At 31.6% G+C, this 26,362-nt stretch overlaps 3 protein-coding genes and 1 pseudogene across 4 annotated transcripts; 2 read left to right on the top strand and 2 right to left on the bottom strand.

Moving 5' to 3' along the window:
- Window positions 1–2,542: 2,542 nt before the first annotated feature.
- Window positions 2,543–3,899, bottom strand: LOC129891822 (germin-like protein 11-1). Its single transcript, XM_055967310.1, has 2 exons — window positions 3,555–3,899; window positions 2,543–3,014 (listed from the first exon to the last, which is right to left on the bottom strand). Exons 1-2 carry the CDS (start codon window positions 3,864–3,866, stop codon window positions 2,682–2,684), a joined length of 645 nt encoding a protein of 214 aa, XP_055823285.1. The 5' UTR covers window positions 3,867–3,899; the 3' UTR covers window positions 2,543–2,681.
- On the bottom strand, window positions 3,368–7,053 carry LOC129891821 (serine acetyltransferase 1, chloroplastic-like). 2 transcript variants are annotated; one of them, XM_055967308.1, is made up of 3 exons: window positions 5,502–7,053; window positions 4,171–4,355; window positions 3,368–3,810 (listed from the first exon to the last, which is right to left on the bottom strand). In XM_055967308.1, exon 1 carries the CDS (start codon window positions 7,018–7,020, stop codon window positions 5,941–5,943), a length of 1,080 nt encoding a protein of 359 aa, XP_055823283.1. In that variant the 5' UTR covers window positions 7,021–7,053; the 3' UTR covers window positions 3,368–3,810; window positions 4,171–4,355; window positions 5,502–5,940. The 2 variants fall into 2 exon arrangements, with proteins under 2 accessions (XP_055823283.1, XP_055823284.1); XM_055967309.1 differs by having other exon boundaries at window positions 4,171–4,235.
- Window positions 7,054–12,806: 5,753 nt separating this feature from the next.
- Window positions 12,807–16,445, top strand: LOC129891776 (uncharacterized; annotated as a pseudogene).
- A 5,547-nt stretch (window positions 16,446–21,992) lies between these two features.
- LOC129892564 (pectinesterase QRT1-like) lies at window positions 21,993–25,090 on the top strand. The gene is made up of 5 exons (XM_055968146.1): window positions 21,993–22,393; window positions 23,009–23,204; window positions 23,286–23,489; window positions 24,162–24,409; window positions 24,741–25,090. The coding sequence occupies exons 1-5, from the start codon at window positions 22,107–22,109 to the stop codon at window positions 24,886–24,888; spliced, it is 1,083 nt and encodes a 360-aa protein (XP_055824121.1). The 5' UTR covers window positions 21,993–22,106; the 3' UTR covers window positions 24,889–25,090.
- The last annotated feature ends 1,272 nt before the right edge of the window (window positions 25,091–26,362 follow it).

Raw genomic sequence — 26,362 nt, 5'->3', positions numbered from 1 at the left:
GAAGAAACATCTTCTTTATTAAGAATCTTTGCGTTTACAGGATTGGAGTGAAGACTTACGTGTGATAGTTTGCTACAATATGTTGAAATATACAAATTGAAGCAGAGCTAAAGTTCAATTTTGGAGAGAAATCAATAACTTTGCCAAAATTCTATATTTGTGGTAAAATATCGCTTAATGCGTCTAAATAATTTATTTGAAACCTAATAAACTACATTTTTTAGAATCCGATGGGAAGCCAAACATTTTGAACAAATAGTAAAAAAATTAATTATCAACAACAATTACATATCTCGATCCCACTAAATCAAGATTGATTATATAAATCTATCATTTTGTTATTTAAATTCATACCATATTATCACCATAATAAATAAATACTCCACTCCTATTTTTAATATATAGACCTAATAAAATAGAGGGAGTAATATAAATTAAGCAAACATCTTGTTAATGGGAGTGGAAAAGTCAGCAGTTGGATGTGAGTATCGCCCAAGAAATGAATTAAATCTTATTTTATTCTTTTTTCCGAAGACAAAATCATGACCAAGGACCAAAAACCAAAATGACAAAATGTCCACTTGAGTTTGATTTGAGACCACAATATTAAATAAGTTTTTTAGTTCCAGTTTAATTGATTTCTTATTATTATAAATAGGAGTGTTGCTAGATTATTTTTAATATATTAAAAAATATAGAAAATATAAAATAGAAAAATCGAGAAAGATCTTACTTTATAGTAAAATTCAAAAAAAATTAAATTTATAAATAAAATATTTTCTGCTCATTGAGATGGAATATATATAATTCTAGATAAGAAACATGGAAGTCAATTAGTACAGAAGGTGTGTAGAACTATTCTTTCTTATAGAGAGTATAGTTCAGCACCTTGTCTAGTTTCTTTTTATTTCTCAATATTGTTATTTTACTGTTTTATTTCTCAAATTATATTACTATTATTATTTCTTTTATTTGGATTAACTTATGATTTTGGTTTTCAATTCTTTTCTAATGTATTCTCATCATATTTCTTATTTTTGTATTTGTCAAATCTTTTTTCCAAAAAAAAAACACTTTTCTTGAGCGAGGATCTCTCGAAAACAACTTCTTCATCTTATTAAACACAAGAAAAAGATAAAATTCGCATATATCGCATCTTCCTCAAATTCCATTACGTAGAATTATAGTAGATATTTTTATTAGTGTTGAGAAGACTACTAATGGAGTACCATTGTATAGGGTGGAAGACCATACAACAGATCAAATTTCTTTCGTTAGAAAATTATATCATACAAGTAAAATCCACTTATTTTTTTGTAAATAAAGATGGCTACTTTACTAGACACTACAAAATAGTCAAAAAGGTTCACAGTGAATTTAATCTATAATCAAGGAATGTTTCTGCTGGAAGGGTGTCTCCATAAAATAAAACATTCACAATTTCTTACGATACCTTCATTTAAATTACTCATATTGCTACTTTGAAACTGTTCAACAAACACGTAAAACTAAACGTTTCTAATATGTTGCATAGATAAACTGATTATTATAGCCGCAAATTATAAATTTCTAATTCCGTCACTAATCTTATATTTTAGACTAGACTATATATATCATCAATATCAAAAGATTCTTTTATGCAATGGGGGAAATGAAAATTGTACCAAAAAAGAAAGTAAAATTGGTAACAACAATTCTTATCCTTAGCTAGTTCTTTTTAATAAATAATAAGCAGAAATCATTTTCCCAAAAAAATTGGCACTTGCTTCTCTGGTTCTGTCCAATAATAACAATATTATGTGCATTCATCAATATGTTCTGTGGCAAACTCAAAGCATGTGTATATTTTATTGTTTTCTTGAGTATAACATGTTTTGAACTTCAAAATTTGAAGTAATTTTTTTAAAAAAATATAGAGTAAAAGAGAAGTATATACGTATACCATATCAAAATCAAATATGGAAAAAAAATATAATAGTGAAGAAGTCACTATGAAAACAATAATGGAGAAGAGAATAGCAATAACAACAAAATAATACAATAATCGAGGTAAGTGTGACACATAAATTGGGACAAAGAGAATATTTATTTTTTCTACCGGCAAATACTCCGATCCAGGTCAAAAATGTTAGTATAGAATTAGTAAGGCCGTATATAAATACGTATCAGCGTATATCTCATACATATATGTGTGTATATATGTTAAGTTGATAACTCTTTCAGCAACTAGCAACAAATTTTGGTTGGGTCGAGTCTTGAACTATCTATTGTGTTGACCAGTCCAAATTTGACCCATTCCGTCCAACTATCATGAGAGTGATAGCTCTGTGGTCAGGGATGTGCAATTCGATTCCCGATTATATCATTTGCCCTTAGTATTTTCTTAAATAAAATAGGTGCAAAACGGATGATTATGATGCCTTTGGCTATTGCGATCCTCAAATTATGAGTCCGCCTCTGTTAACAATTGTTCACTCATGTCACTTGGTGTCTTACTCTTATAGGCAAATCCAGTAGTAAGACAAATGAAAAGATCATAAACTGATGAAACAATTGAAAGTTCAATAGAAGTTAATATTCAGTAGTCATACAGTACAGAACGTATAAATTTCGCGATGACTGTCATAAATATTTGGTACAAATTATATTGGAGACGAAAACGCTCAATGTTATGAAGCCAATTAATGAAACAATGTATGGTTCGTCCCCAGTGTTGAACGTGAAAATAGCTTCTTCACCAGGTCATTCATGGGTTCCGAAACAACTGGTGCAAACATTGCATCTGATATACTCAACAAACCAGGATTCTGGCTGCTTAGCACTGAGTACACAGTGGCCAATTCAAACCCTGAATTCAAGTTGAAATGTAGAAGTCCTCTAGGGATAATAAACACATCGCCTTGTTTAAGAGTCTTTTGGAACACTTGGCTTTTAGTGTCGATAAATCCAGCAATCACAACTCCTTTGCCAACAAACATCATCTCAGAAGCTCGTGGATGAGCATGTGGCATTACCTGAAACATTTACTTTCTAACCATCGGTAAGATTCATCCTAGATTATTCCAGCAAATAGCAGAATCGTGGCTAGGGAACTAGAGCTCTCCAGTAAGCTCGGGACTATTCTATTGGGAAGGCTTTCTCTTCTAAAGGCAGGGGTGAGGACTCCATTGCGGCTCTCTTAACAACTTAAACTTTTAGATGAGATGATTCACACAATTCAACAATATGGTGTCAGAGCAGGTAAGAGGGGTACGTGGAGACAAAATATAATTAAGCAACTAAAAGAGTGTTCTGTCTAAAAACTTAAATGTTTAGATGAGATGGTTCACACAATTCAACAATATGGTATCAAAGAAGGCAAGAGGGGCACGTGGAGACAAATAATATAAATAAGTAATCAAAAGTGTGCTCTCTGAACGTTTAAATGAGATGGTTCACACACAATTCTACAATATGGTACAAGGGATGAGGGGCACATGGAGACATAATACAAATTAAGTATTCTAAAACGGATTAAACGTTTAGATGAGATAATTCACATAATTCAACATTACCACGCCATCAATATCCAGATCAGTCCTGGCCGCAGATAACCCGAGAGTGTTGAGTCCTGCAAATTCTGCAGCAGTAACTAATGTTGTCGATGAACGTTGAAAGTTATCTGTGTCACCTTCCTTGCTCAAAACAGAGCTTTTGAAATCAGAAGCAGTAATTTCTGCTGGATTCTTGCATGGATAGCCATTTATGAAGATGTTCTTACGCGTTGTGTCGGTAGGACAAATATCATAGAGATTATCAGTGTCTTTTGCCCTGCAAACACAAATGTAAATTGAGAATGCTAATAAGAAACTGATCTTCATGATCATTGTTAATGTTAATGTATGTTGTTTATATCTTTGTTCAGTACTGCATATATATATATATATATATATATATATGTGCGTGTGTGTAAGTGTGTGTACAAATTAGTTCTTATTGATTGCATTAATATGAAGTAATAACCAAAAACTTGGAGTTCAATTCACTAAATCCTTAAGAAAAGATGTCCAATAATTATCAGTATGGTTAAATGTCACTCTCCTAAATAACAACTTGTTCTTTTTAATCTGAGATGGATAAACCTGAGTAATTAATGATAAGGGTAAAATGGTAAAAATCAAGAGATCTAACCTGTTGCATTTTCTGAATAAAATGTTGAGATGATTTAAGGATGCCTTTCCAAGATTCCAAAAACACTGTTGAAATAATGAAAAGGTAAAAGTTTTTATTTGTTTCTTTTCCAGTTTACAACACACGGGCGAATCTTGATCGTATGTTCAACTGAACTCATTGTATTCCACTCGAACTATATATACCTATCAAAAAAATATTTAAAATATATACACTTGTAATAAGATCACGTTTGTTCTGAACTCACTAACTCTAAGTAGACGTTTGTGTTCACATCACGTTCATATCATAACGCCTACTTAGAGTTACGCCCAGGCAAATATATGTGAAGCCCGGTATTTTGCTACTTAGAGTTATCCTTCAATCAAACTACTGGAGAAATAAGTGGCATGAGAGCTAAGGCAGAGAAATTTCATAAAGAATTGATGCAATACTTGAACATATTGTTAGTGAGCAATACAGAGAAAAAGCCTACACCAAAACAGAGCAAATGCAGTTGATGTTCTTCTAAAAATTCAGAAAGAAGGCAATCTTGAAGTTCCAATGACGCATGACAATATCAAAGCTGTCCTCATGGTACGTATGTTCATTTTCATAGGCGAATCCAAAATTTAAACTTGTTCGTTTTGGCTCTAGTGGTGTTTCAAAACTTGCAAGCAAACAAAATTGTTTTTCACTGAAAGCAACAACAACAACATACCCAGTGTTTTCACTGAAAGCAACGGCTTGGTAAATCTTGTTCTATGTTTTGTAGCATCCAAGACTGGATCTTTATGGCTATTATCTCTCTTTCAGGACATTTTAGCAGCGGTGAGCGATACATTTCCAGAAACACTAAGTTCTGCAGAACCTACGAACCCTATTGTTCGATCTGCTACAGGTTGCGTAAGCACTAGTGTGATGTATCAAGCAGTTCAAGACATCAAACATTGTAACAAACTTTCATTGGATTTCCAGCAGAAGTACTAAATTGTTGTGTTACAAATTTCAGTTTAGGAAAACGAGAAAATAATGCGCGAAGAAATTCATGCATTTTTTTTACAAGTATTACCAACTGCCACAACTAAATTTGGAAGGGGAAAGAACAGAGGACGTTGGGTGACAAAGTAACAATAACTTACCTCTTTATACATTTCAATTTATTTTATAATATGTACAGATAGTTCGAGTCAGTTGAACTCACGAACCTGTCCATATTTGAACTAAGCAATTACTCCTATGAGACATACCAATATGATGATCTTATATTTTCATAACAACGACAACAATAACATATCCAGCGTAATTTCACATATATGGTCTAGAAAGGGTAGAGTATACTGTATGCGTACCTTACCTCTACACCTTAGGAGGATGAGAGGTTGTTTCAAATAGATGCTCAACTCAAGGAATGATCCTATATCTTCATCCAACACTGAATTATATCTCAAATCTTTGTTACATTGCAATATGGAACTGTTTGCTATATCAAGAAAACTAGTACAGTAATCTCTTAAATCTTAAAGCAGTTACCAGAAAAGGTAAATGACTATTACAACATCTCCTCAACTCAAGGAAATATATCTACCTTTAAGAGAACTTGAATTCTCCCTGAAACTAAAATTCCTCGAGGAGCTTTTCACTTATGTTGCTCAAATTCTTCAAAAAATGTCCGGTGGTGTCCTATCCAACATGATGCAACAACATTTTAAGAGAGTCGGAGCAACGCAACTTTTAATTAATCTAATTAAAAGCTAAAACAATAGTAAACAAAACTCAAAGTTGTCAACTTTATATTACATAATCAGACCACTCTGACATATGTGAAGTATGATCCATTGTCAAACTGGGAATCTTATCAAGTCTCTTTGGATTATCTTTCCCTCCTAGCAACCTCGCCGGATTCCCAACGGCGGTTGTCCTCGCCGGAACTTCCTTCAACACAACAGACCCTGCCCCAATTTTAGCCCCATCTCCAATTTTCACATTTCCAAGAACACAAGTTCCAGCACCAATCAAAACACCATCACCAATCTTAGGATGTCTATCCCCACATGCTTTTCCAGTGCCACCCAATGTCACATTATGTAAAATTGAAACATTGTTCCCAATCACAGCAGTTTCACCAACAACAACACCAGTAGCATGATCAAGTAAAATCCCTTTACCAATTTTAGCACCAGGATGAATATCAACATCAAAAACTTCAGATACTCTGTTTTGTATTAACAGAGCAAGAATTTGCCTCCCTTTTGACCATAATTTATGTGCAACTCTATGAGCTTGACAAGCTAAAAAACCTTTAAAATTCAAGAAACAGTGTACATAACTAATACAAGCTGGATCCCTTTCTTTAACAGCTCTTAAATCAGCTTTAACAGATTTAATTATATCTGTTTCTTCTGTTAATACCCCAACAAATAAATCATACAAAGTAGTATTAGGAAGATTAGAATTACTCAATTTCATAGAAAGATGATTAGCTAAAGCCCTTTCCATGGATTCATGAGCCAAAATTGAAGAAACATAATAGCTAGACAAAATGGGTTCTTGGTCAATATCTGACCTAGCTTCCTCTTTCATCTTCAGCCATAGCTCATCTCCCACTTCCTCGATTTTCCAGCTTTTTTCTGAAATGGGTTTGCTGGAAACGAGGTCAGGGAAAGTGGATCGGCAGTATTTGACGTAATCGTAGACATGGTCGTCGATTTGGGGCTTGTTTGGGTCACGAGAAATTGGATTTTTTGGGGGATTTTTGGTTCTTGAAGCGTGAATGCAAGCTGCCATAGTGAAAGATGAAAGCTTGAAGGATTTGTGAGGAGAAGAAACTGGTATAAAAGGAAATGGTGATCCGAGAAAATTCGTGGACATAGAAATGGAAGATGAGAATATGTGGCGTTGAGGAAGAGAGACAAGTATATATAGGAGAGAAAATTGTGGATATTATTGTCTATGTTTATGGCCCGACACCATTCAATTGAGTGAACTATTTTTTGGTTTTCGGCCCGGTGTATTGAAATTCGACTAATTTGAATTTATATTTTTTTTAAATATAACTAATTTAAATTTATATTTATTTTTTAAAGATACTTTCGACAAAAAAAAAGAAATTATACTCAAGATTTAAATTTGAGATAACTAATTAAAAATAAAGGGAGCGATTTCAATTTGTTTTAATTTTTTATCGGTATAGAGAAATCGTAATTATTCCACCGAGATTAATATTGATGAGTGAACTATTTTGATATTCAATGTTGTCTATTTTTTTAATCTCCATTATTAGGGAATCATAAAGACTTCCATTGATATTACTAAATTATAAAATTTGACTATTAACTTATTTTAGAGAAAACAAATATATTTTAATTTTGTTATATATATTTTATAATTTAATTTGTTTGATGTAGTTTAATTCGAAATAAACTTTTAAGAATAAAATAGAATTTTTAGAATTTGTATTTTAGATATTAATATATATATAGCTGTGAAAATTTCTTATTAAATACATATAAAAAATTGTATTTTTCAGAAAGATAATTAATAAAATAGCAGATGTAGAAGTTGAGTTTTAAATTAAGTAGAATTTAGTAGTTTTAGCCCATAGTTTATATTAAACAATTTATTAATTGTAGCTCTTGAAGTCTCTGTCTTAATATATCAAATTCATAAAATTTAAATGCTTATTCACCTATGATTCAACATATGTTACAAATTGTAGTTCTTAATATATCAGACCGCTTGTTATACTTTTATTGAGTCGAGGGTCTTTCGGAAACAATCGTCCTATCTTAGTAAGAGTCAGGTCTGTGTACACTTTACCCTCCCCAGATCCCACGTTGTGGGATTTTACTGGATTGTTATTGTCGTTGTTGATCTGTTATTACGTGTTGATATTGTAAACTTTATCTTATCAGTATATTAATATAATCAAAAAGTTTTATTTAATTAATTATGTTACATATTCTAATGTGAAAAAGTATAAGATTTAGGAATAAAAACGACTTCTTTGGTGACTTTGAAAATGCCATGTAGGGACACATTTCTACGTCTTAGAAGCGCAGCCACAATACAAAAATAATAATCATTTTGTATTTTTTAGTTAGTAGGCTTTTGGATGATAAGAAAAATTGTTCGGATAATAAATATTTTTAATTTTTAATTTTAAAATTATAATTTCAAATTACAGTAGTAAAAACAAGAGAGAAAAGAATTCCTCGAGAAAGGTAAAAATAAAATTAAAAAAAGGTGTTTGGACATAATAGTAAAATATTTTTAAAAATATGTAAGTTAATTGAAATACAAATATTTAAAAATTAAAATTATCTATGAAGATATATTTAACATGAAAAAATGATGAAAATTATTTTTCAATTTTTGTAAAAATCACATTTCAATATATAATCAGATATTATTTCAAAAAGAAAAAGAACTAGTTCCCCAGACAAACAGCTCCTTATTTTTCATATAACTATTTAACTTAAAGAATTGAAATTTGACCATTTCTAGAAATCTACATCTACATGTGGAAGAAACAATAATTGTAGTTTGTGTAATCATATAAATTAAAATAATATTTGTATGAGTAAAAAGTCTTTGACGAATCTTTAGTAAAGGATAAGTATTTGATTGATTCAAGTAATATTGCTTGAATCTTAGTATAGTTGGTGACTTATTTATCATTTTATAAAAGTAGTTGGCTAACAAAAACACACAACTTGTTAAACACAAATTATATAACTCTCGAAAAAGTAAGGTTTACGATCGAGTTGATTAAGCATATGATTTTTTAAATAGGGGCTAATATTTGAAACTTTTTGTATATTTTCGCAGTTAAACTCATTATACAAAACTTATTTAGTATGATTTATTTCTTTTGTATGGATGTAAATTCCCTTATCAACAAAAACAACAAGAGCAAAGCTGGTGAAAATGGTGTATGCAGAATTCATTCATGCAATTTGGAGTTTGGAGAGAGAGAAATTGCAGGATTTTTGAAGACAAGATAAGAAATTGCAGGATTTTTGAAGACAAGATAAGAAATTTGAATAGTATTGCTCATAAAATAGCTTGTGTTTGTAACACAAGAGCGGAGGGTGATTTGAAAGAGCTTTTACAAAAGCAAATTTTCTGATTTACGTTTAACAGTTTGCTTATAGCTCATCTAGGATGATTAGGTTCTTGACTTTTTTGTTTTTTTTTTAGATTAGCTGAGCTCATGTGATTAGCTATATTTTGATGATTAATAAAGTTCAATTATCAAAAAAAAAAAAAAGCTAAGGTCATTTTTGTGCTTAAGATTCACATACCATTAGTAGAAATAACTTTTTGTATACTTTACAAGTCTCGAAGTTAGGTTTACAATCAAATTGATCAAGCATGTACGTGATATTTCATAATGAAATTTCCTAAATAAAATATGTTTATATTTGTTTTCAATATGTAAAGATAATTCGATAGTAAAAAGCAAAATTAAAATTTAAAGTTTATTAATTTGAAATTCTAATTCTTTAAAATTATTAAAACATAGATATTCAATAATTTTTTAAAATAGAAATCTAATTTAGATTAAATATATTGAGTTCAATTGAATTTGATCTAAAAAAATTATTTATGATCAATTGAAGAAACGCAACTAGTGACTAGGGGTGTTCATGGTTCGGTTTGGGTCGGTTATTGATTAAAACCATAACCAAACCAATTTAATCGGTTATTAAATGTCTAAAACCATAACCAAACCAAGTAAAATAATAACCACGGGTTTGGTTATTGTCGGTTTGGTTCGGTTTGATTCGGTTATTCGATTTATGACTAGCCGAGATAATTCAAATATTCTCTCTCTACATTCTTCAAATTCTTATGAAGCTCTTTTTTCCTCACGACCCATAGAGGTTCAAAACAGAAAATGAAACAACTTAAACATTCGGAAAAAAAAGAAAACAACTTAAAATCAATTTAAAATTTGAAAAACTCCTTACAAACCTTCTCAAAATTTGACAATCTTATACTTGGGGTTGAGGAGTTGAGGTTGCTCTTGAGCCTTCACTGTTAGTCTATGACTGTGAGTCTGTGACTTTGTGAGAAACCAATGTGAGAGGAACAAAAATGTAAAAGGAAAACAGATACTAGGGTTTTAAAGTTTTAACTTTTACTTTATTTTGCTATCTGCTGCTCAAGTGCTTAGTGCTTATTAGAAATTTAGGATTTAGAATTTAGGATTTAGAATTGGGTTTGAGAGTTGGGCTAATGGGCTTGGATTGTTGGACTTGGACCGCTGTTTAGTGTTTATTAGAATTTATAATTGGGCTTGAGAGTTGGGTTTGGATTGTTGGGCCTTAAAAATAAGTATATTAATATTAAATTAATAATTAAAACGTATAAAATATCTTTAATTATTTATGAAAAACTAATATTATACATATAAATAATTATAAATTTTAAGTATATAATTATCGATTTGGTTCGGTTATTTATTCGGTTATTTTTTTCTATAACCATAACCAAACCAAATATTATCGGTTATTCAAATTTAAAACCAAACCAAACCAAACCAAATTGAATGTCGGTTTTTTTATTCGGTTTGGTTAAATTTTCGGTTTGGTTTTGGTTTTAACCAAAATTGTGAACAGCCCTACTAGTGACATGAACGTGATGTCGGAGTTGGTTTGGAAAACGTACACGCAAACCTTCAATTTCATCAATAATAATATTAATTGGGACCAAAGAAGGGGAGCTGAACTTGGTAACTTTAATTTATTTGTGGAAGTAAATAACTTGTGTTCCTAAACAAGTTAACAAGAAAGTTTGACCCGTAGCAGTAAATAGTAATAAGTGTCCAATAATTTATGAATGTTTGAATCGAGGGCAATTAATTAACGATAATATTTTAACTATCGCTAAATATGTTGTTTTTAGTGGCAATAAACAATTTTTGTAAATGTTTCTAAAATCTGAAATAACATTGGATTCAATAATAATTAACTAATATCGATAAAGACTTTAACATCTTTGTTACTATGTGCATACTTAGTATTGCTAAAAAATATTTTCGTTATAGTATTATCTCCATATTTTATACATTCTTTTTAGTTGTCAGCCAAAAACAAAATGATATAGAAATTCAGACTCGATTTCAGCTCAAGCATAGCCCTCAAGAACCTACGATGCACCCTAACCAAATAACTAAATACAACAGATATATTTAAGAAGTCCTTTTAAAATATATGATAGTTCTTTCGAAGTATAAGAACATTTTTGCATCCTGTCAAGAAGGAAAGCTCATTGCTTAGGTAAACTAAAAAGTAATCCGGTCCAACTTGACCAAAAGCAAATCAACACTTATTTATTAGACTAAAAAATAACTAATAAACCAACATTTTAAAAAAAAGTCTTTTGGTTTATTTAAAATAGGAATCAATTCAGATAATGTGACGTTTGCAATGACATAAATTTTTTCTGGAAGATTTATTATTATTTGGTCAAGGACCTCATGGGACCGGCACTACACTAAGCCCCACCTCATAAAGGTCATCGACAATGTATTTAGTATAATTTTAAAATAATAAAATATAAGTTAATTTTATTTTTTAAGTAGAAAGTGTATTTTTTATAGACAATAATTATCGATTTTAATTCATGTAAACGAATTTGATTGAGTATGATATTGAAGAACAAAAGAAAAAAATTGTACTTAAAAATACATCAAGAATGTTTGAATAATTATAAAATATCTTATAAAAAAATGAAAATTAAATATCGAAGTATGTTATTATTTTCTTGGACCAATTAAAAAGAAGAAAATGTGAAAAAAAAATCGAAACAAGGAACTACATTTTGTTTATAGATATTCTTTCTGTTCAGTTTGTGTGACACTCTTTTTAATATCTTCAATATTAATAATCAATTTTACATTTCTGAAAAATAAATGCTCCAAGTTTTAAAATCAACTAAATCTTATGTTTAAGATTATAAATATAAATAAATTTAACTTATTTTAAAATTACATGAAAATTCAAATTATGTGGCGAAATGATCAAAATATTATATTTCAACGTAATTTGACTGATTCTACCCAGATATTCAATCCACTTTTCTCGAAGTCTTGTGTAGTTAATGCAACTCCAATGAGTTATTTTTTTCTTTAGTTGACCAACATAGACTTGATGTAATTATTTGCTTATTATAGGTAATAATAATTGTTAAGTGACAGGATTGTATAATAAAAACTTAGTTATACATACTCCTAAATTCGATTTCTATAACGCAAACTTTCTTTATAAAAAATAATAAGGACAAGAAATATTATCGAACACACATGTAGTGCAAAACTTTGAAAGATTAAACCAAATATATATAATGCCATATATTAATGGAGAATCAAAATCATTTGATTTACGGCGTCTCAAATTATACGTAGTAATTCTGTCTGTTCCTTAAAAACATTAATTAAGAGGGATTTTAACTATTTTATTATTAATTGGTATTTAAAAAATATTAACATCACTCGTAATTGAGGTATTTGTAGTATTCAAGAAAGATAACTAAGAGGATAAAATGAAAAGAAAATAATAATTTGTCTTGTATTTTTAAGATGATAAATATGTTAAGATAACTATATTTAAAAATTACGATAGAAATATAATTTGAGATGAAAAAAATAAATGAAAAGGCAGGTGGATTATTATATTTTTCGTAACAGTAGGGAAGTGACTTGGAAGTTGGAACGTTTGGATTTTATTTTATACATTGAAATTGAATAATTCAGTATTGATAGGGAGAGATGGCATATACAATGCCGTTCACTACAGTGTAGAATTTCTTAGTAGCTAGAATAGTCAAGTGGCAATATATAATATAGTCGAAAAGATAAATTTTAAATGAATATCTGCCATTTGGAAGATGAAAAAACCTAATTGCAGACATATAGAGTGTATTCGACATTGAGGGGAATAATTTTCTTAAGAACATACTGTGTATTTAGTGGGCTTAATTTTTTGTTCTTACATAATTTTTCAGATGCTGTTCTTCTTTTCAGTTTCTGTCATTTAATTTTCAAACTTTATTGTTACTGTTTCAATGTTTTATAATACAGTTTACAAACAATTTTAAGGAAATTATTGTCGTTTTTTTGTTTTTGATTAAACTGTATTCTGTTTTGGAGATTAAAACCTGTGTGGTTTTCTACTTCATATGAAATTTGGTATTCTGACTTGAAGAGTATAAAAAATTCGTTGGAATATTAAAGTTCATACTTGTACAACGATTTGAAGAATATAAAAATTTCATCATTGCTGCTGTAAAAAGTTTGACATTCTAAAGTATTGAAACAATTTGTCTATTTTGACAGCGAAAAGAAATAGCAAGTGAAACTGCTACTACTTATGCGACTGTTGCTGCAACAAGCCGCACTTCTGTGCCACCGGCGAAAAAACCAGGGAAATTTTCTGGAGCCAACTTCAAAAGATGGCAAAGGGTGTTCTCTTGGCTTACCACTCTTGGTATGCAGAAGTTCACCAATGAAGACCCTCCTGTGCCTGCTGTTGATATGTCAGCCAATGAAAAATTTATGATTACTGAGGCATGGACACATGCAAATTTTCTATGCAACGGTTACATCCTAAGTGTTTTGGATGATGATTTGTACAATGTCTACAGTGCTGTAAAAACTTTTAAAGAATTGTGGGATGCACTTAAGAAGAAGTACAAGACTGAAGACGCATGCTTGAAAAAATTTGTGGTTTCTAAGTTTCTAGACTATAAAATGATAGATAGCAGAACCGTTGGAACCCAAGTTCAAGAACTACAACTTATTTTTCATGACTTTATTGCTGAAGGTATGATAGTTAATGAAGCATTTCAAGTGGCTGCAATGATAGAAAAGTTGTCTCCTTCTTGGAGAGATTTTAAAAATTATCTAAAGTACAAGCGCAAGAAAATGAAGTTGGAGTATCTTGTGATTCGTCTCAAGATTGAGGAAGATAACAAAACAGCCTAAAGAAGTCACGTGGAAATTCAACGATTATGGGAGTGAACATCGTTGAACATGTTGCTCAAAAGACTAAGAAAATGAAGAAACTTTTTGGAAAAAATAAGGAGCAGAACAAGAAAAAATTCAAGGACAATTGTTATAATTGTGGAAAAGTTGGCCACAAAGCCTCAGATTGTCGTCCCCAAAAAAGGACAAAGAAAAGGAACAAGCCAATATGGTGGAGAATAAAGAAGGCATGGATGATCTGTGTGCAATGCTATCGGAATGCAATCTGATAGGAAATCTCAAAGAATGGTGGCTTGATTCAGGAGCTACGTCACATATTTGTGCAGTCCGAGAAGCCTTCACTACTTATTCCCCTACTGCTCCTGATGCGACTATCTGTATGAGAAATTTTGCAACGGCTAAGGTTGAAGAATATGGCAGAGTATTTCAGAAAATGACATCTGGCAAAGTGGTGACAACAACAACAACCCAGTGAAATCCCACATCGTGGGGTCTGGGGAGGGTAGAGTGTACGCAGACCTGACTCCTACCAATGTAGGACGGCTGTTTTCGATAGACCCTCGGCTCAATAAAAGCATAGAAAAAGGTCAGACAAGAATATTAGAGTAAATAAGTAGATGACGAAAACGGTCCAAACAATAGTATAATCAAAGCACAAAAAATAGTAGATATTATTATTGGATAATAACATAAATACCATAAATAACATACATCAGAATGCAAGAAATGATAGTGCGTTAATACGCCTACGAATAAGGGAGAATAAAACCACTATGTACTAGCCTTCTACCCTAATGTGTGTCCTCCACACCCTCCTATCTAGGGTCATGTCCTCGGTAAGTCGTAAATGCGTCATGTCCTGTCTGATCACCTCTACCCAATATTTCTTCGGCCTACCCCTACCTCTTCTGAAACCATCCATGGCCAGCCTCTCACATCTCCGCACTGGTGCATCTGGGACTCTCCTCTTCACATGCCCAAACCATCTCAGTCGCGTTTCCCGCATCTTGTCTTCCACCGAGGCCACTCCTACCTTTTCTCGAATAGCCTCATTTCTAATCTTGTCACTCCTGGTATGCCCACACATCCATCTCAACATTCTCATCTCGGCAACTTTCATCTTTTGCACGTGGGAGACCTTAACTGGCCAACACTCTGCCCCATATAACATAACTGGTCTAACGACCACTTTGTAGAACTTGCCCTTAAGTTGCGGTGGCACCTTCTTGTCACATAACACACCGGAGGCGAGCCTCCATTTCATCCATCCTGCCCCAATACGGTGTGTGACATCCTCGTCGATCTCTCCGCTGTCTTGCATGATAGAACCAAGGTACTTAAAACTACTTCTCTTTTGGATGGTTTGGTCCCCGAGCCTAACTTCCGCGCCAACCTCTTGAGGTGTGTCACTGAACTTGCACTCTAGGTACTCTGTCTTGGTCCTACTCAGCTTAAACCCCTTAGACTCCAAGGTGCGTCTCCACTCTGGCAAGGTGGTGACGCTGAACAAAATTTATCATGTTCCAGAAATGCGAAAGAACTTGGTTTCTGTCGGTCTTCTTATCAAGAATGGATTCAAGTGTGTTCTAGTTTCAGACAAAATAGTTGTCAGTAAGAATGAAATGTATTTTGAAAAATGCTACCATACTTAGAGTCTTTTCAAACTAAATGTAATGGTTGTTGATGATAATAAAGTTTAAGCTTTTTCTTACTTACTTAAGTCAAATAATTTATGGCATTCACGTTTAGGACATGTCAATCATAAAACCTAGCGAAAACTGATTAACTTAAATGTATTGCCTAACTTTGATTGCAATAAATCAAAATGTCAAATATGTGTTGAATCTAAGTATGTTAAGCATCCTTATAAATCTATTGAAAGGAATTTCAGTCCCTTAGAATTGATTCACACAGATATTTGTGATATGAAGTCAACACCAACTCGTGGTGGGAAAAAATATTTTATAACTTTTATTGACGATTGCACTCGATATTGTTATGTGTATTTGCTTAATAGTAAGGATGAAACAATTGATGCATTTAAGCAATACAAGAACGAAGTGGAAAATCAATTGAACAAAAAAATAAAAATGATTAGAAATGATAGGGGTGGATAATACGAATCTCCTTTTACAGAGATATGTTTAGAATATGGAATTATTCATCAAACTACTGTCCCCTACACACCACAATCAAATGAAATTGCGGGAAAAAAAAACTGAACATTAAAAGAAATGATGAATGCTTTATTAATAAGTTTTGGTTTACCGCAGAATTTGTGGGGGGAAGCTATCCTTACAGCTAATCGAATACTCAACAGGGTGCCCCACAGAAAAAACACAATATATTCCATATGAAATATGAAAAGGAAGAAAACCCAACTTGAAATATTTTTAAAGTGTGAGGGTGTTTAGCAAAGGTCCAAGTTTCTTTGTCCAAAAGGGTAAAAATCGAACCAAAAATCGTGGATTGTATTTTTATTGGTTATGCTACAAACAGCAAAGCTTGTCGGTTTTTGATTCACAAAGCATACAATCCTGACATTTATGTTAATACGGTAATTGAATCAGATAATGTTGAATTCTTTGAAAATATTTATCCGTATAAAATAGAATGCGAGTCGTCAAGTGAAAGATCTAAACGACTGCAAGAAGAACCAAAGAAAAGTAAACCAATCAAAAAGGATCCAATGCGTAGCAAACGTCGAAGGATATCTACTTCCTTTAGACCAGATTTTGTGACATTCTTGCTTGAAAATGAGCCTCAAATATTTAAAGCAGGAATGTGTTCTTCTGATTCAGCATTTTGGAAAGAGACAGTCAATAGTGAGATTCAATCAATTTTGAATAACCATACATGGGAATTGGTTGATCTTCCTCCTGAAAATAAACCTTTAGGATCAAAATGGATTTTTAAAAGAAAAATGAAAGTTGATGGCACTATTGACAAATATAAGGCAAGACTTGTGGTCAAAGGATATAGACAGAAAAAGGTGTTGATTACTTTGACACATATCCGCTAGTAACAAGGATAACATCTATTCGGATGTTAGTGGCACTGGCAGCCATATATGATCTTGAAATCCATCAAATGGATGTTAAGACGGTTTTCTTAAATTGAGAATTGGAGAAAAAAAATTACATTGAACAACCTGAGGGTTTCATAGTTCCTAGTAAAGAAAGAAAAGTGTGCAAACTTGTTAAGTCACTTTATAGACTTAAACAAGCACCTAAACAATGGCATGCGAAATTTGACCAAACAATGTTGGCAAATAGATTTAAGATTAATGAGTGTGACAAATGTGTTTACATTAAAAATACTCCAAATCATGAAGTTATTGTTTGTTTATATGTTAATGACATGTTGATAATGAGTAGAGATATTGCCGATGTGAATGCTACGAAGCGTATGCTTGCTAGCAAATTTGATATGAAAGATTTAGGGGTTGTTGATTTGATCTTAGGAATTAGGATCCATAAAATTCCACAAGGTCTAGCATTATCACAGTCACATTATATTGAAAAGATACTTGATAAGTTCAAGTATTTAAATTTCAATGTTGCAAAAAACTTTAATTGATGTAAGTTTTGCACTTCAAAAAGAATGAAGGTGAAAGTGACTCACAATTGGACTATGCACGAGTTTTGGAAAGTTTGATGTATATTATGAATTATACACGATCAGATATAGCATGTGCTATTAGTAAGCTGAGTCGATTCACGAGTAATCCCAATCAAACTCATTGGATGGCAATGAAATGAGTCTTGGGGTATTTAAAACACACCAAAAACTATGCTTTGCATTATAATAAATATTCCGCAGTAATTGAGGGATATAGTGATGCAAACTGGATCACCGAATTATCTGAAGTTATATCCACGAATGAATATATTTTCACCGTTGGTGGAGAAGCAATGTCTTGAAAATCATCAAAACAGACATGCATCGCCTGCTTTATAATAAAATCTGAATTTATAGCTTTAGACAAGGCCGGTGAAGAAGCTGAATGGCTTCGAAATTTTTTGAAAGATATTCCATTTTGGCCCAAACCTTTGGCACCTATATGTATACACTGTGATAGCTAACGGCAATAGGTAGGGCGGGAAGCATTGTGTATAACGAAAAATCGCGTCACATTCGATGGCGATACAATACTATTAGACAACTACTCTCTAGTGGGGTTATCACTATTGACTACGTAAAGTCAAAAGATAACGTATCGGATCCACTAACAAAAGGTTTATCTAAAGAGGCTGTTGAAAGATCATCGAGGGGAATGGGGTTAAGGCGAAGGACAAGTCATCATGACGGTAACTCTACCTAGTACACTAGAGATCCCAAGAACTAGGTTCAAAGAGATCAAACAAAGTTATGAATGGCAGTTCAACATTATCTAATAACTCACCCATTCTCATGATGATGACAATGTTCAGAAACAAGGATAAAACCTTAAGGCTTTTTAATGAGTTAATAAAGCATTAAAGTTTTTTAATGATTATCTAAGTCTGGCAGAAAATGACTAGATAGTGTGTCTATAGGACTACACGTTTAGAAATCACCTATGTGAGTGTGAAGTATAAGCCGCTTCAAGGAGAATGACGGTAAAGGCCCATTCTCTATGCATTCACGAAATCAGGCGGTGTTCATGGCTGAAACGAACACAATCGTGAGAATCATAAATGGTTGAGGGTTGATTGTGTGACTTATGTTGTCTAGTTATACAATAAAGTTCAACGGTTCAAAGATATCGCATCTACCGATTGATCGAGTATATCCTATATAAGTTCCCTATGAAAAGTTCAAAGGGAAACCTACTTATCCAGATGCAATTAATCTTCGCTTGTATATACACACTTATCCGTGCATTCCTTTATCTTATAGCCATTCCACATTCATGTGGGGATTGGTGGGTTTAATTAATAGGTTGATTGGAAAATGGAGGGAAAAGAAGTGGAGAAAAAAATGAGTTGTTCCCTCTTACTTTATGAAATAAGCATTTGTCCCACATAGGTGGTGGAAAGAAAAAGTCTTCTACTTAAAAGTAGAAGCACTCCTTCATGTTGCTAAAGGGTCAAGAAGAGGGTCTCCCCTCGCGCCGTCGTCGCTCGCTCGGCTTCGGCTATGGCTACGGATTTGGATTTGGATTTGGTCAAATGATTTGATTGATAATCTTTTTGGATCAAATTTTCTTTAATTTTTTTAATTAATTATTATTATTTAATCAAGTAAGTAATTGAAAAATTTTGACCCATGATCCGATCCATTTCTTTCTTTCCCAGATTAATTTAAAACATTCCCTATCGTTTTTTCAATGGTTTTTTTTCTGTAAGGTTGCAACCTTTTTTGAAAAGTTGCAAACCTTAAAGCTGCGACATTTTCCCAGTAGACATCTTTTCTGAAAAGTTGCAAACACGCTATATATTTCTGTTGATCCTCAGAATTGTTCCTAACGAAAATTTATGATAAACATCTTCTTTTTTTTTTTTGCACTTCCTAAAAACTCGTGTGATATACTGTCTTCGAGTGGTTCGCAGTCACCATAATTTGCTGTATCGCTATTCTGGTGAGTAAATCGTTCTATCCTAGGAGGAAAGATTCCAAAATCTTAGGTACACTGAGGGGAATAATTTTCTTAAAGACACACCGTGCATTCAATGGGCTAGATTTTTTTGTTCTTACATAATTTTTCAGATACTGTTCTTCTTTTCAATTTCTGTCATTTAATTTTCAAACTTATTGTTACTGTTTCAATATTTTACAATACAGTTTACTAGCAAAGACAAGTGGATAAAGGTAGCTTAAAATTTAATCTAAAATTACTGAATTTTTATTGAATATAAACCATAAACGATACATCCGCCCCTTGTTTCAGAAGAGGACTAAGTGGATAAAATGACATTCGAATTTGGCATCACAAACAGAACACATAGCATAATATTAGACAGTAGTCAAAAGAGGACGGGAATATTATTGGTGGGGTCTATTTTTTTTTTTATGATCGTGAAACTTTGGTCTAAAAAAATATTAATAAAATATGTATGGTTGGAGGTTCTTCATGAATATGAATTCTGAACCATTGGAGTTAAAAAGCATTTGCCTTTTCAACTTCTTTAAGCGTCGCCGCATCCCACCATAAGCAAAAGGGTATTCTGATTATTTTTAGATTTCTCCTTCGGAATCTGATATTCATTTTATGATTTGATTGAATTTCAATTCATTTAAGGAATTTTACGTTATAGCTAGACGTTCTCTAACATATAGATGACTTTATATTCATAGTTCCCTAATATCATTCACATTTGATGATGTATGTTACACACCTTAGAACCAAACTAAAATTCTACACTGGAATGAAATGCTTCCAAACTAAGTGACTCCATAAGAATGAAGGCAGAAGTTCTTTAAAAATACGGCGCAATCGACCGATCTGCTGCTATCATTTACTGCCTAAAGCAATATGAGTGAAAGTGTCTATATGGGGCATAACTTGTAAGCAATGTGAGTGAAAGTGTCTATATGGGGCATAACTTGTGGGATATTAACATAAATATAAATTTATGTCCCGTAAAAAAATTAATCACCGCCAAATATGGACAAAAGTGCAACTAACCACTTTTCTGTGGCAATGAGCTCAAACTTAAATTGGGCCATATCTTTGTGCATTTTGGTTTAAGTTGGGCTAGAAATGTCGGCCACTTAAGTTAATAAAGCCCATTTAATGAGCATGATATACGATTAGTAATTTTTTTAGGAATCACATAGTGTAAAGAGTTAATTACCATTTTTTTCTACATTTTTTCAATTTACAGAAATTCCTTAAAAACATGATAATTCGAATACATTAACTCAGTAATCTGGATACATCAATTCAGTCCGGATACAAAATTACTAATAAATTAGGGTTTTTTAAGTATCAGTCGGTAACATTTAAAGCACGATATATTGAACATAGAGATAATTTAAGAATCAGAATTAATGTATCTGGATTACTGAATGAATGTATCCGAATTAATGAATTAATGTATCCGGATGGAAAAAAGGGATTTTTGAATTTTTTGGGAATGGATGGGAATAATGGAAAATAGGGTAAATAAGGGATAGTAATTAGATTATTTTTCCATACAATTAAATGAGGATAATTAAATTTTGGGGAATTTCTAAATTCCTTTTCATGATTATTCAACCTCAAAATTAATATTATTTATTTCTGTTAATTCTTTTATAAAATTGAATTGATTGCAATTTAATCCAATTTGCGCAATACATTAGCGGGTAAAAAAGGGCGCCAGTGTTAAAAAAAGGGCGCCAATGTTGTTGTTAATGATAAATAGAATTCTTGTGCTTGAAAGAGTTTGAGAACAAGTGAATTTGTGATATGTTATGAGAACTTAAATAAGACGATGAATAATAATTCATTGAAACATAGTCATTTTTTATATGAAAACATACGTCATACGTTATGAGAACTTAAATAAGTCAACAATTGAAAATTCATTGAAATGTAGTCATTTTAAAGCAAGAACACAATAGTAATGTTATGAACACAAAGTTTTATCTTTTTAAGCGCGAAATCCACAAAAAAATTGACTATTTTCCAATGACTTTTGATTATATATATGAGTCTACTTCTAAATAATAATACTCTTTAAATAATTCATACTGGGTGTAAGTGTAGAATTTTCATAATATAAATGGTAAAAATACGTAAATTTTAAAATACAAAGAGTATATCCACAACTAACTCATATTATAGGAGTATTTAGTGTAATTATCTCTAAAAAAATCATATTTACATAATCTTCACTTAATCACATCATTTAATCTTCTTCTACTATTAGAGTTCTTCACATAAAGTTCCGTTTCCCTTCATTTTCACTTATAACTCCATCACTCTGCAGATCAATTTCGTTCTCAATTAAACTCCAAAACAAAAAATTACTACTTACCATCACCTTTTTTTTTTTATATGGTCAACATGAACTTTAATTTTTTTATCAACATTTGGAGTTCGATGTTTTTGTTAATTGTTTTGGCTAGTAAATTTGAGGCTCAACGTTACGTTACGTGGGACGATATTAAAATGGACTTGGGTACTTTTGATTTAACTGATGAAAATTCGCGCAAGTCTAAAGGAGTCATCGTAGTCGATTGGAGTGGTAATGGAGACTCTGTTACTGTACAAGGTGCAATTAACATGGTCCCGGACTTTAGTTCTCAACGAATCAAAATTTTCATTCGTCCTGGAATCTACAGGTATTTTTTATAATATATATAATCTGATAGTATAAAAAATTAAGATGTTTTGGATTCAAATTCTATGTCTATATCCTTTGTTAGAAATCGAACCACACATGGGAATAGGCATGTCTCGTGTTACTTCTTGTGTTTTAATTAAGTACCTTTTTTTTTAAAAAAGAAAAAGAAATCTTTGTTTAGTTTAATTTTTCTTTCAAAATTTTCATGTTTGACCCATTGAAATCTTTACTCTCTTTTTGTTACTAATATTGTATATATAATTAAAGCAAATATTTATATATTAAAAAACTAGATTGGTCCGTACAGATAGATATCTATATACTAGTCAATGATTATTACGTATTAAATTTCTTTTTAATTTTGGATCTATATTTACAAAAGTATAATAGGTATTGTCCAATTTTACATGTCTAATTTAGAATATCAAGAGAGAATTTATCATTTCGTGTCTATTTTATTATTTCTATTCATTTCCAACATTTCGACGGCTTATAATTAATAAAGGCGATACAATAAAATTCTTTTTGTTTTATTTATTATTTCTTAAGAGGTAGCTTGGTCCCTTTTATGTGAAGATTTAGTTGTATGATTTTATTTTTTTTGGTTATGCAGAGAAAAAGTGTTTATCCCATCTTCAAAGCCATTTATTTCATTAATTGGTGATGAAAATCATCCTGGAAGAACATTAATTACTTGGAACTCCAAGGCATGTGATAAGGATCAATTTGGCAATGAGATAGGCACAATTGCTACAGCCACAGTTGCTGTAGAATCAGATTACTTCTGTGCAACTGGCATCACCTTTGAGGTACGAATAAACATGATCTTATTATAAAATGATTCAATTGAACTCAAGGAAACACGTTTTAATTTAATTTTGTTTTGTTAGAATACTGTGGTTGCATTGCCTCAGGACTATAATATGCAAGGTGTGGCATTGAGATTAGCTGGTGACAAAGCAATGTTGTACAGAGTTAGAATTTTGGGATCACAAGATTCACTTTATGATGAAATTGGATCACATTATTTTTTCAAGTGTTACATTCAAGGAACTGTTGATTTTGTTTGTGGCAATGCTACATCACTCTTTCAGGTTCTTGACTCTTTTATCCTTTTCTATTTTAATACCGATGGTGTTCAAGTCAGCTTTGTTGACACTCGATTATTTCATTAGTACTTGTTACTTCTCAAGTAGTGTAGGTATCAAGTTATTTTGTTCGTTAAGACTTAGATAAATAAAAAGAAATAATCAAGTATCTAGTTAGACTTATTGGGATTTAAACCGTTAGTTTTCGTGGGATTTGATCATTTATGAGATCCCCTTGGCACTACTAAAAAATTACTATATTTCCACTGACTATTTTTATAGATATTTTGTTTGAATCGGTGAGAAGGAAAAATAGTAATGTATTCAAACGAAAAAATTAGGAAGTTTTCCATCATTTCAGTTTCCAGTGAGCTAGTTTGTGGAAAATAAATGAAAAAATCATGTTCTATAGCATAAATTTTTCACTGATTCACGAAGGAAAAAATCTTTATTTCTAATAGTGTGGGACCATGACACCACTCTGAGTCGCGGCCCCAAATCGTTGATCAACCTACAAACTCATTATTATCTCATTAAATCAATGAGCGATAATTGACACACACACGTCTCTCCACATGACTTGAAACACGAACAATGCTCTATCGTTTGAACAAGCCATTAACTTTTTTCAAGATGTAATCGCGATTTTCTTTTAATTTTTTCTATTTTTCTAAACAGGGTTGTGATCTTCATTCAATAGCTCTGGATAATGTGGGAATATCAGGAGCAATTGCAGCACACCAAAGAGACTCACCTAATGAAAATAGTGGATTCTCATTTGTTAATTGTAAAGTCACTGGGAGTGGCAGTGTACTTTTAGGCAGAGCTTGGGGAGAATATTCAAGGATTATTTACTCAAAATGCTATTTTGATGGCCTTATTACTCCACAAGGATGGTCTGATTGGGACCAATTATCAAGACAAGGGTAAGATAATTTATTTGGACACCGTTATTTAATCTCTACTTACTTTTTAATTTGTTTTGCGCGTCTACTTACTTCAAAACAACTTTTGACATACAATGTCTGAAAATAGTCCTTGTCAAGAAAATGTCCGAAGTCACATATGACTAAAGTTAAGTCATGTGTCTGAATTTCAATCGTTTTCAGACTCAACTTCAAACACGCATATATATATCTGAAATTGTTTTGAGGTGGATAAACATGCAAAATATTATTTAAATGGTGATCTCGAAATCGGATATTTGGGCCTATTATTAAAGTTATTTACATTGTCTTATTTTTGTTTTGTTTTTAGGCATGCATTGTTTGGAGAATACAAGTGCAAGGGAAGTGGAGCCAATAGAGAAGGTCGAGTGCCATGGTCTAAATATTTCAGTAAAGACCAAGCCCAACCCTTCTTGAAAAGAGAATTCATTGGTGGAAAACAATGGCTTAGAATTTAGTTTCATTATGATTTATGAATTTGCAAATTGCAAAAAAAAAAAAAAAAAAAAAAGGCTAAATTGGCTTGTGAGATTTTCATTTTTATATTTATAGGAAAGATATAAGAGTCCATTTCCTTCAAGTTTGATCAACCATTTTGTGTCATAGTATGAATGAATTTTTCAAAATTGGATGTGAAAAAGTATTGAGGTTTTTACTTATGTTTAATTCTCTATTCACGAGCATGTTATGTGTTGTATTTAGTAAAGAATAATTTACCAAAAGTGAAATTTTTCAGTATAAATCTGATAAAAATTTATCGAATAGTGAACATCGAATGAAAAAAAATAACAAACAAATCCTAACATCATCACGTGATCTCATCTCAAAATCTTTATGATAAAATAGCTCTAGCTAACCGTTAAAGTAGAGGAGCTATCACTTATCCACGGGTAAGCACTTTTGGGGACAAACTTTGAATATAAATCATATTTTATTTTATTTTGCATAATTATAATAATGTAAAAATATTTATAGAATCAGATAAAAATAATAATTCCATGCACAAAATATCATGTGTCAATGCAAGGTGATCGACTCCCTAAAGGGGTGTGATGTATGTAGGCGACCTACATTGAATGAAACAATTAACAAAATATGGTTCCATGACTCGCACTCATACTCATAGGTCATAAAAAAATAATTTTAATGTTGCTTTAAAATTATGAATAATTATATTTAATAACGATTTCTTGATAAGTTATAATAAATTAATGATTTATGGCGTTTGGCCAATTTCAAAATTGACCTATTTGAATTTTTTACTTTAAAATGTGGTTCTTTAGATGCCAGACCCATGAAATATCCACAAAAGTTAATTTTTTTCTTGATTAATTGAATTGATTTTAGCATATAATATAATAATTAAAGGCAGAGCCAAAATTTTAATTTTATGGATTCTAAATTTAAGCAAAACAACTATAAGTGATTATAACTGAATTCTAAGTCTAATATTTGTATTTTTGTGTATATTCAATAAACATCTTGAAACAAATACCCTATTTAAGTAAAAGTTATTGGGTTCAAGCGAATCCATAATCAAAATTCTAATTTTGCCCGTAATTATAGCATGTTGTGTTGACTCTAAATCTGATATCTATGATTAAGGGACGGAGAAATCTTCTCCCCACGGTGGTACTTTTTCGAATATAAATTTAGTTTAAAAATAGGCGAAACGAAAAGAGGCGCCGGTTGTGAAACAGAACACGTGATTGCCAAAACCCTCCACTAGCGACCAGTTACATCGCAAAATTTTTTATTTCGTTTACGCCAAATTATACTAATTTATCATAATCAAATAATTTAACAAAGTAATAAATTATACCAATTAACCATTTAAGTGATGAAAGTATTGTTTTTTATTTTTCATATCTATTTTGATATATTGTACTCGAGTAGAAAGTCCTCCAGAAATAATCTCTTTATCTCTCTGAT

The sequence above is a fragment of the Solanum dulcamara genome, chromosome 6, assembly GCF_947179165.1.
Source record: "Solanum dulcamara chromosome 6, daSolDulc1.2, whole genome shotgun sequence".
NCBI classification, from domain to species: Eukaryota; Viridiplantae; Streptophyta; class Magnoliopsida; order Solanales; family Solanaceae; genus Solanum; species Solanum dulcamara.
The sequence above is the reverse complement of the archived record's forward strand: the minus strand, read 5'-3'. Positions and strand labels throughout refer to the sequence as shown.

What these genes read in the sequence shown, in the direction of transcription:
- LOC129892564 (XM_055968146.1), top strand. Translation starts at nt 22,107, where the DNA reads ATGGTCAACATGAACTTTAATTTTTTTATCAACATTTGGAGTTCGATG. An exon ending in ATGCTACATCACTCTTTCAG is followed by an intron (nt 23,490 to 24,161) that starts GTTCTTGACTCT and finishes TTTTCTAAACAG; the next exon opens with GGTTGTGATCTTCATTCAAT. An exon ending in GACCAATTATCAAGACAAGG is followed by an intron (nt 24,410 to 24,740) that starts GTAAGATAATTT and finishes TTTTGTTTTTAG; the next exon opens with GCATGCATTGTTTGGAGAAT.
- LOC129891822 (XM_055967310.1), bottom strand. Translation starts at nt 3,866, where the DNA reads ATGATCATGAAGATCAGTTTCTTATTAGCATTCTCAATTTACATTTGT. An exon ending in ATCTGGATATTGATGGCGTG is followed by an intron (nt 3,015 to 3,554) that starts GTAATGTTGAAT and finishes TAAATGTTTCAG; the next exon opens with GTAATGCCACATGCTCATCC.
- LOC129891821 (XM_055967308.1), bottom strand. Translation starts at nt 7,020, where the DNA reads ATGTCCACGAATTTTCTCGGATCACCATTTCCTTTTATACCAGTTTCT.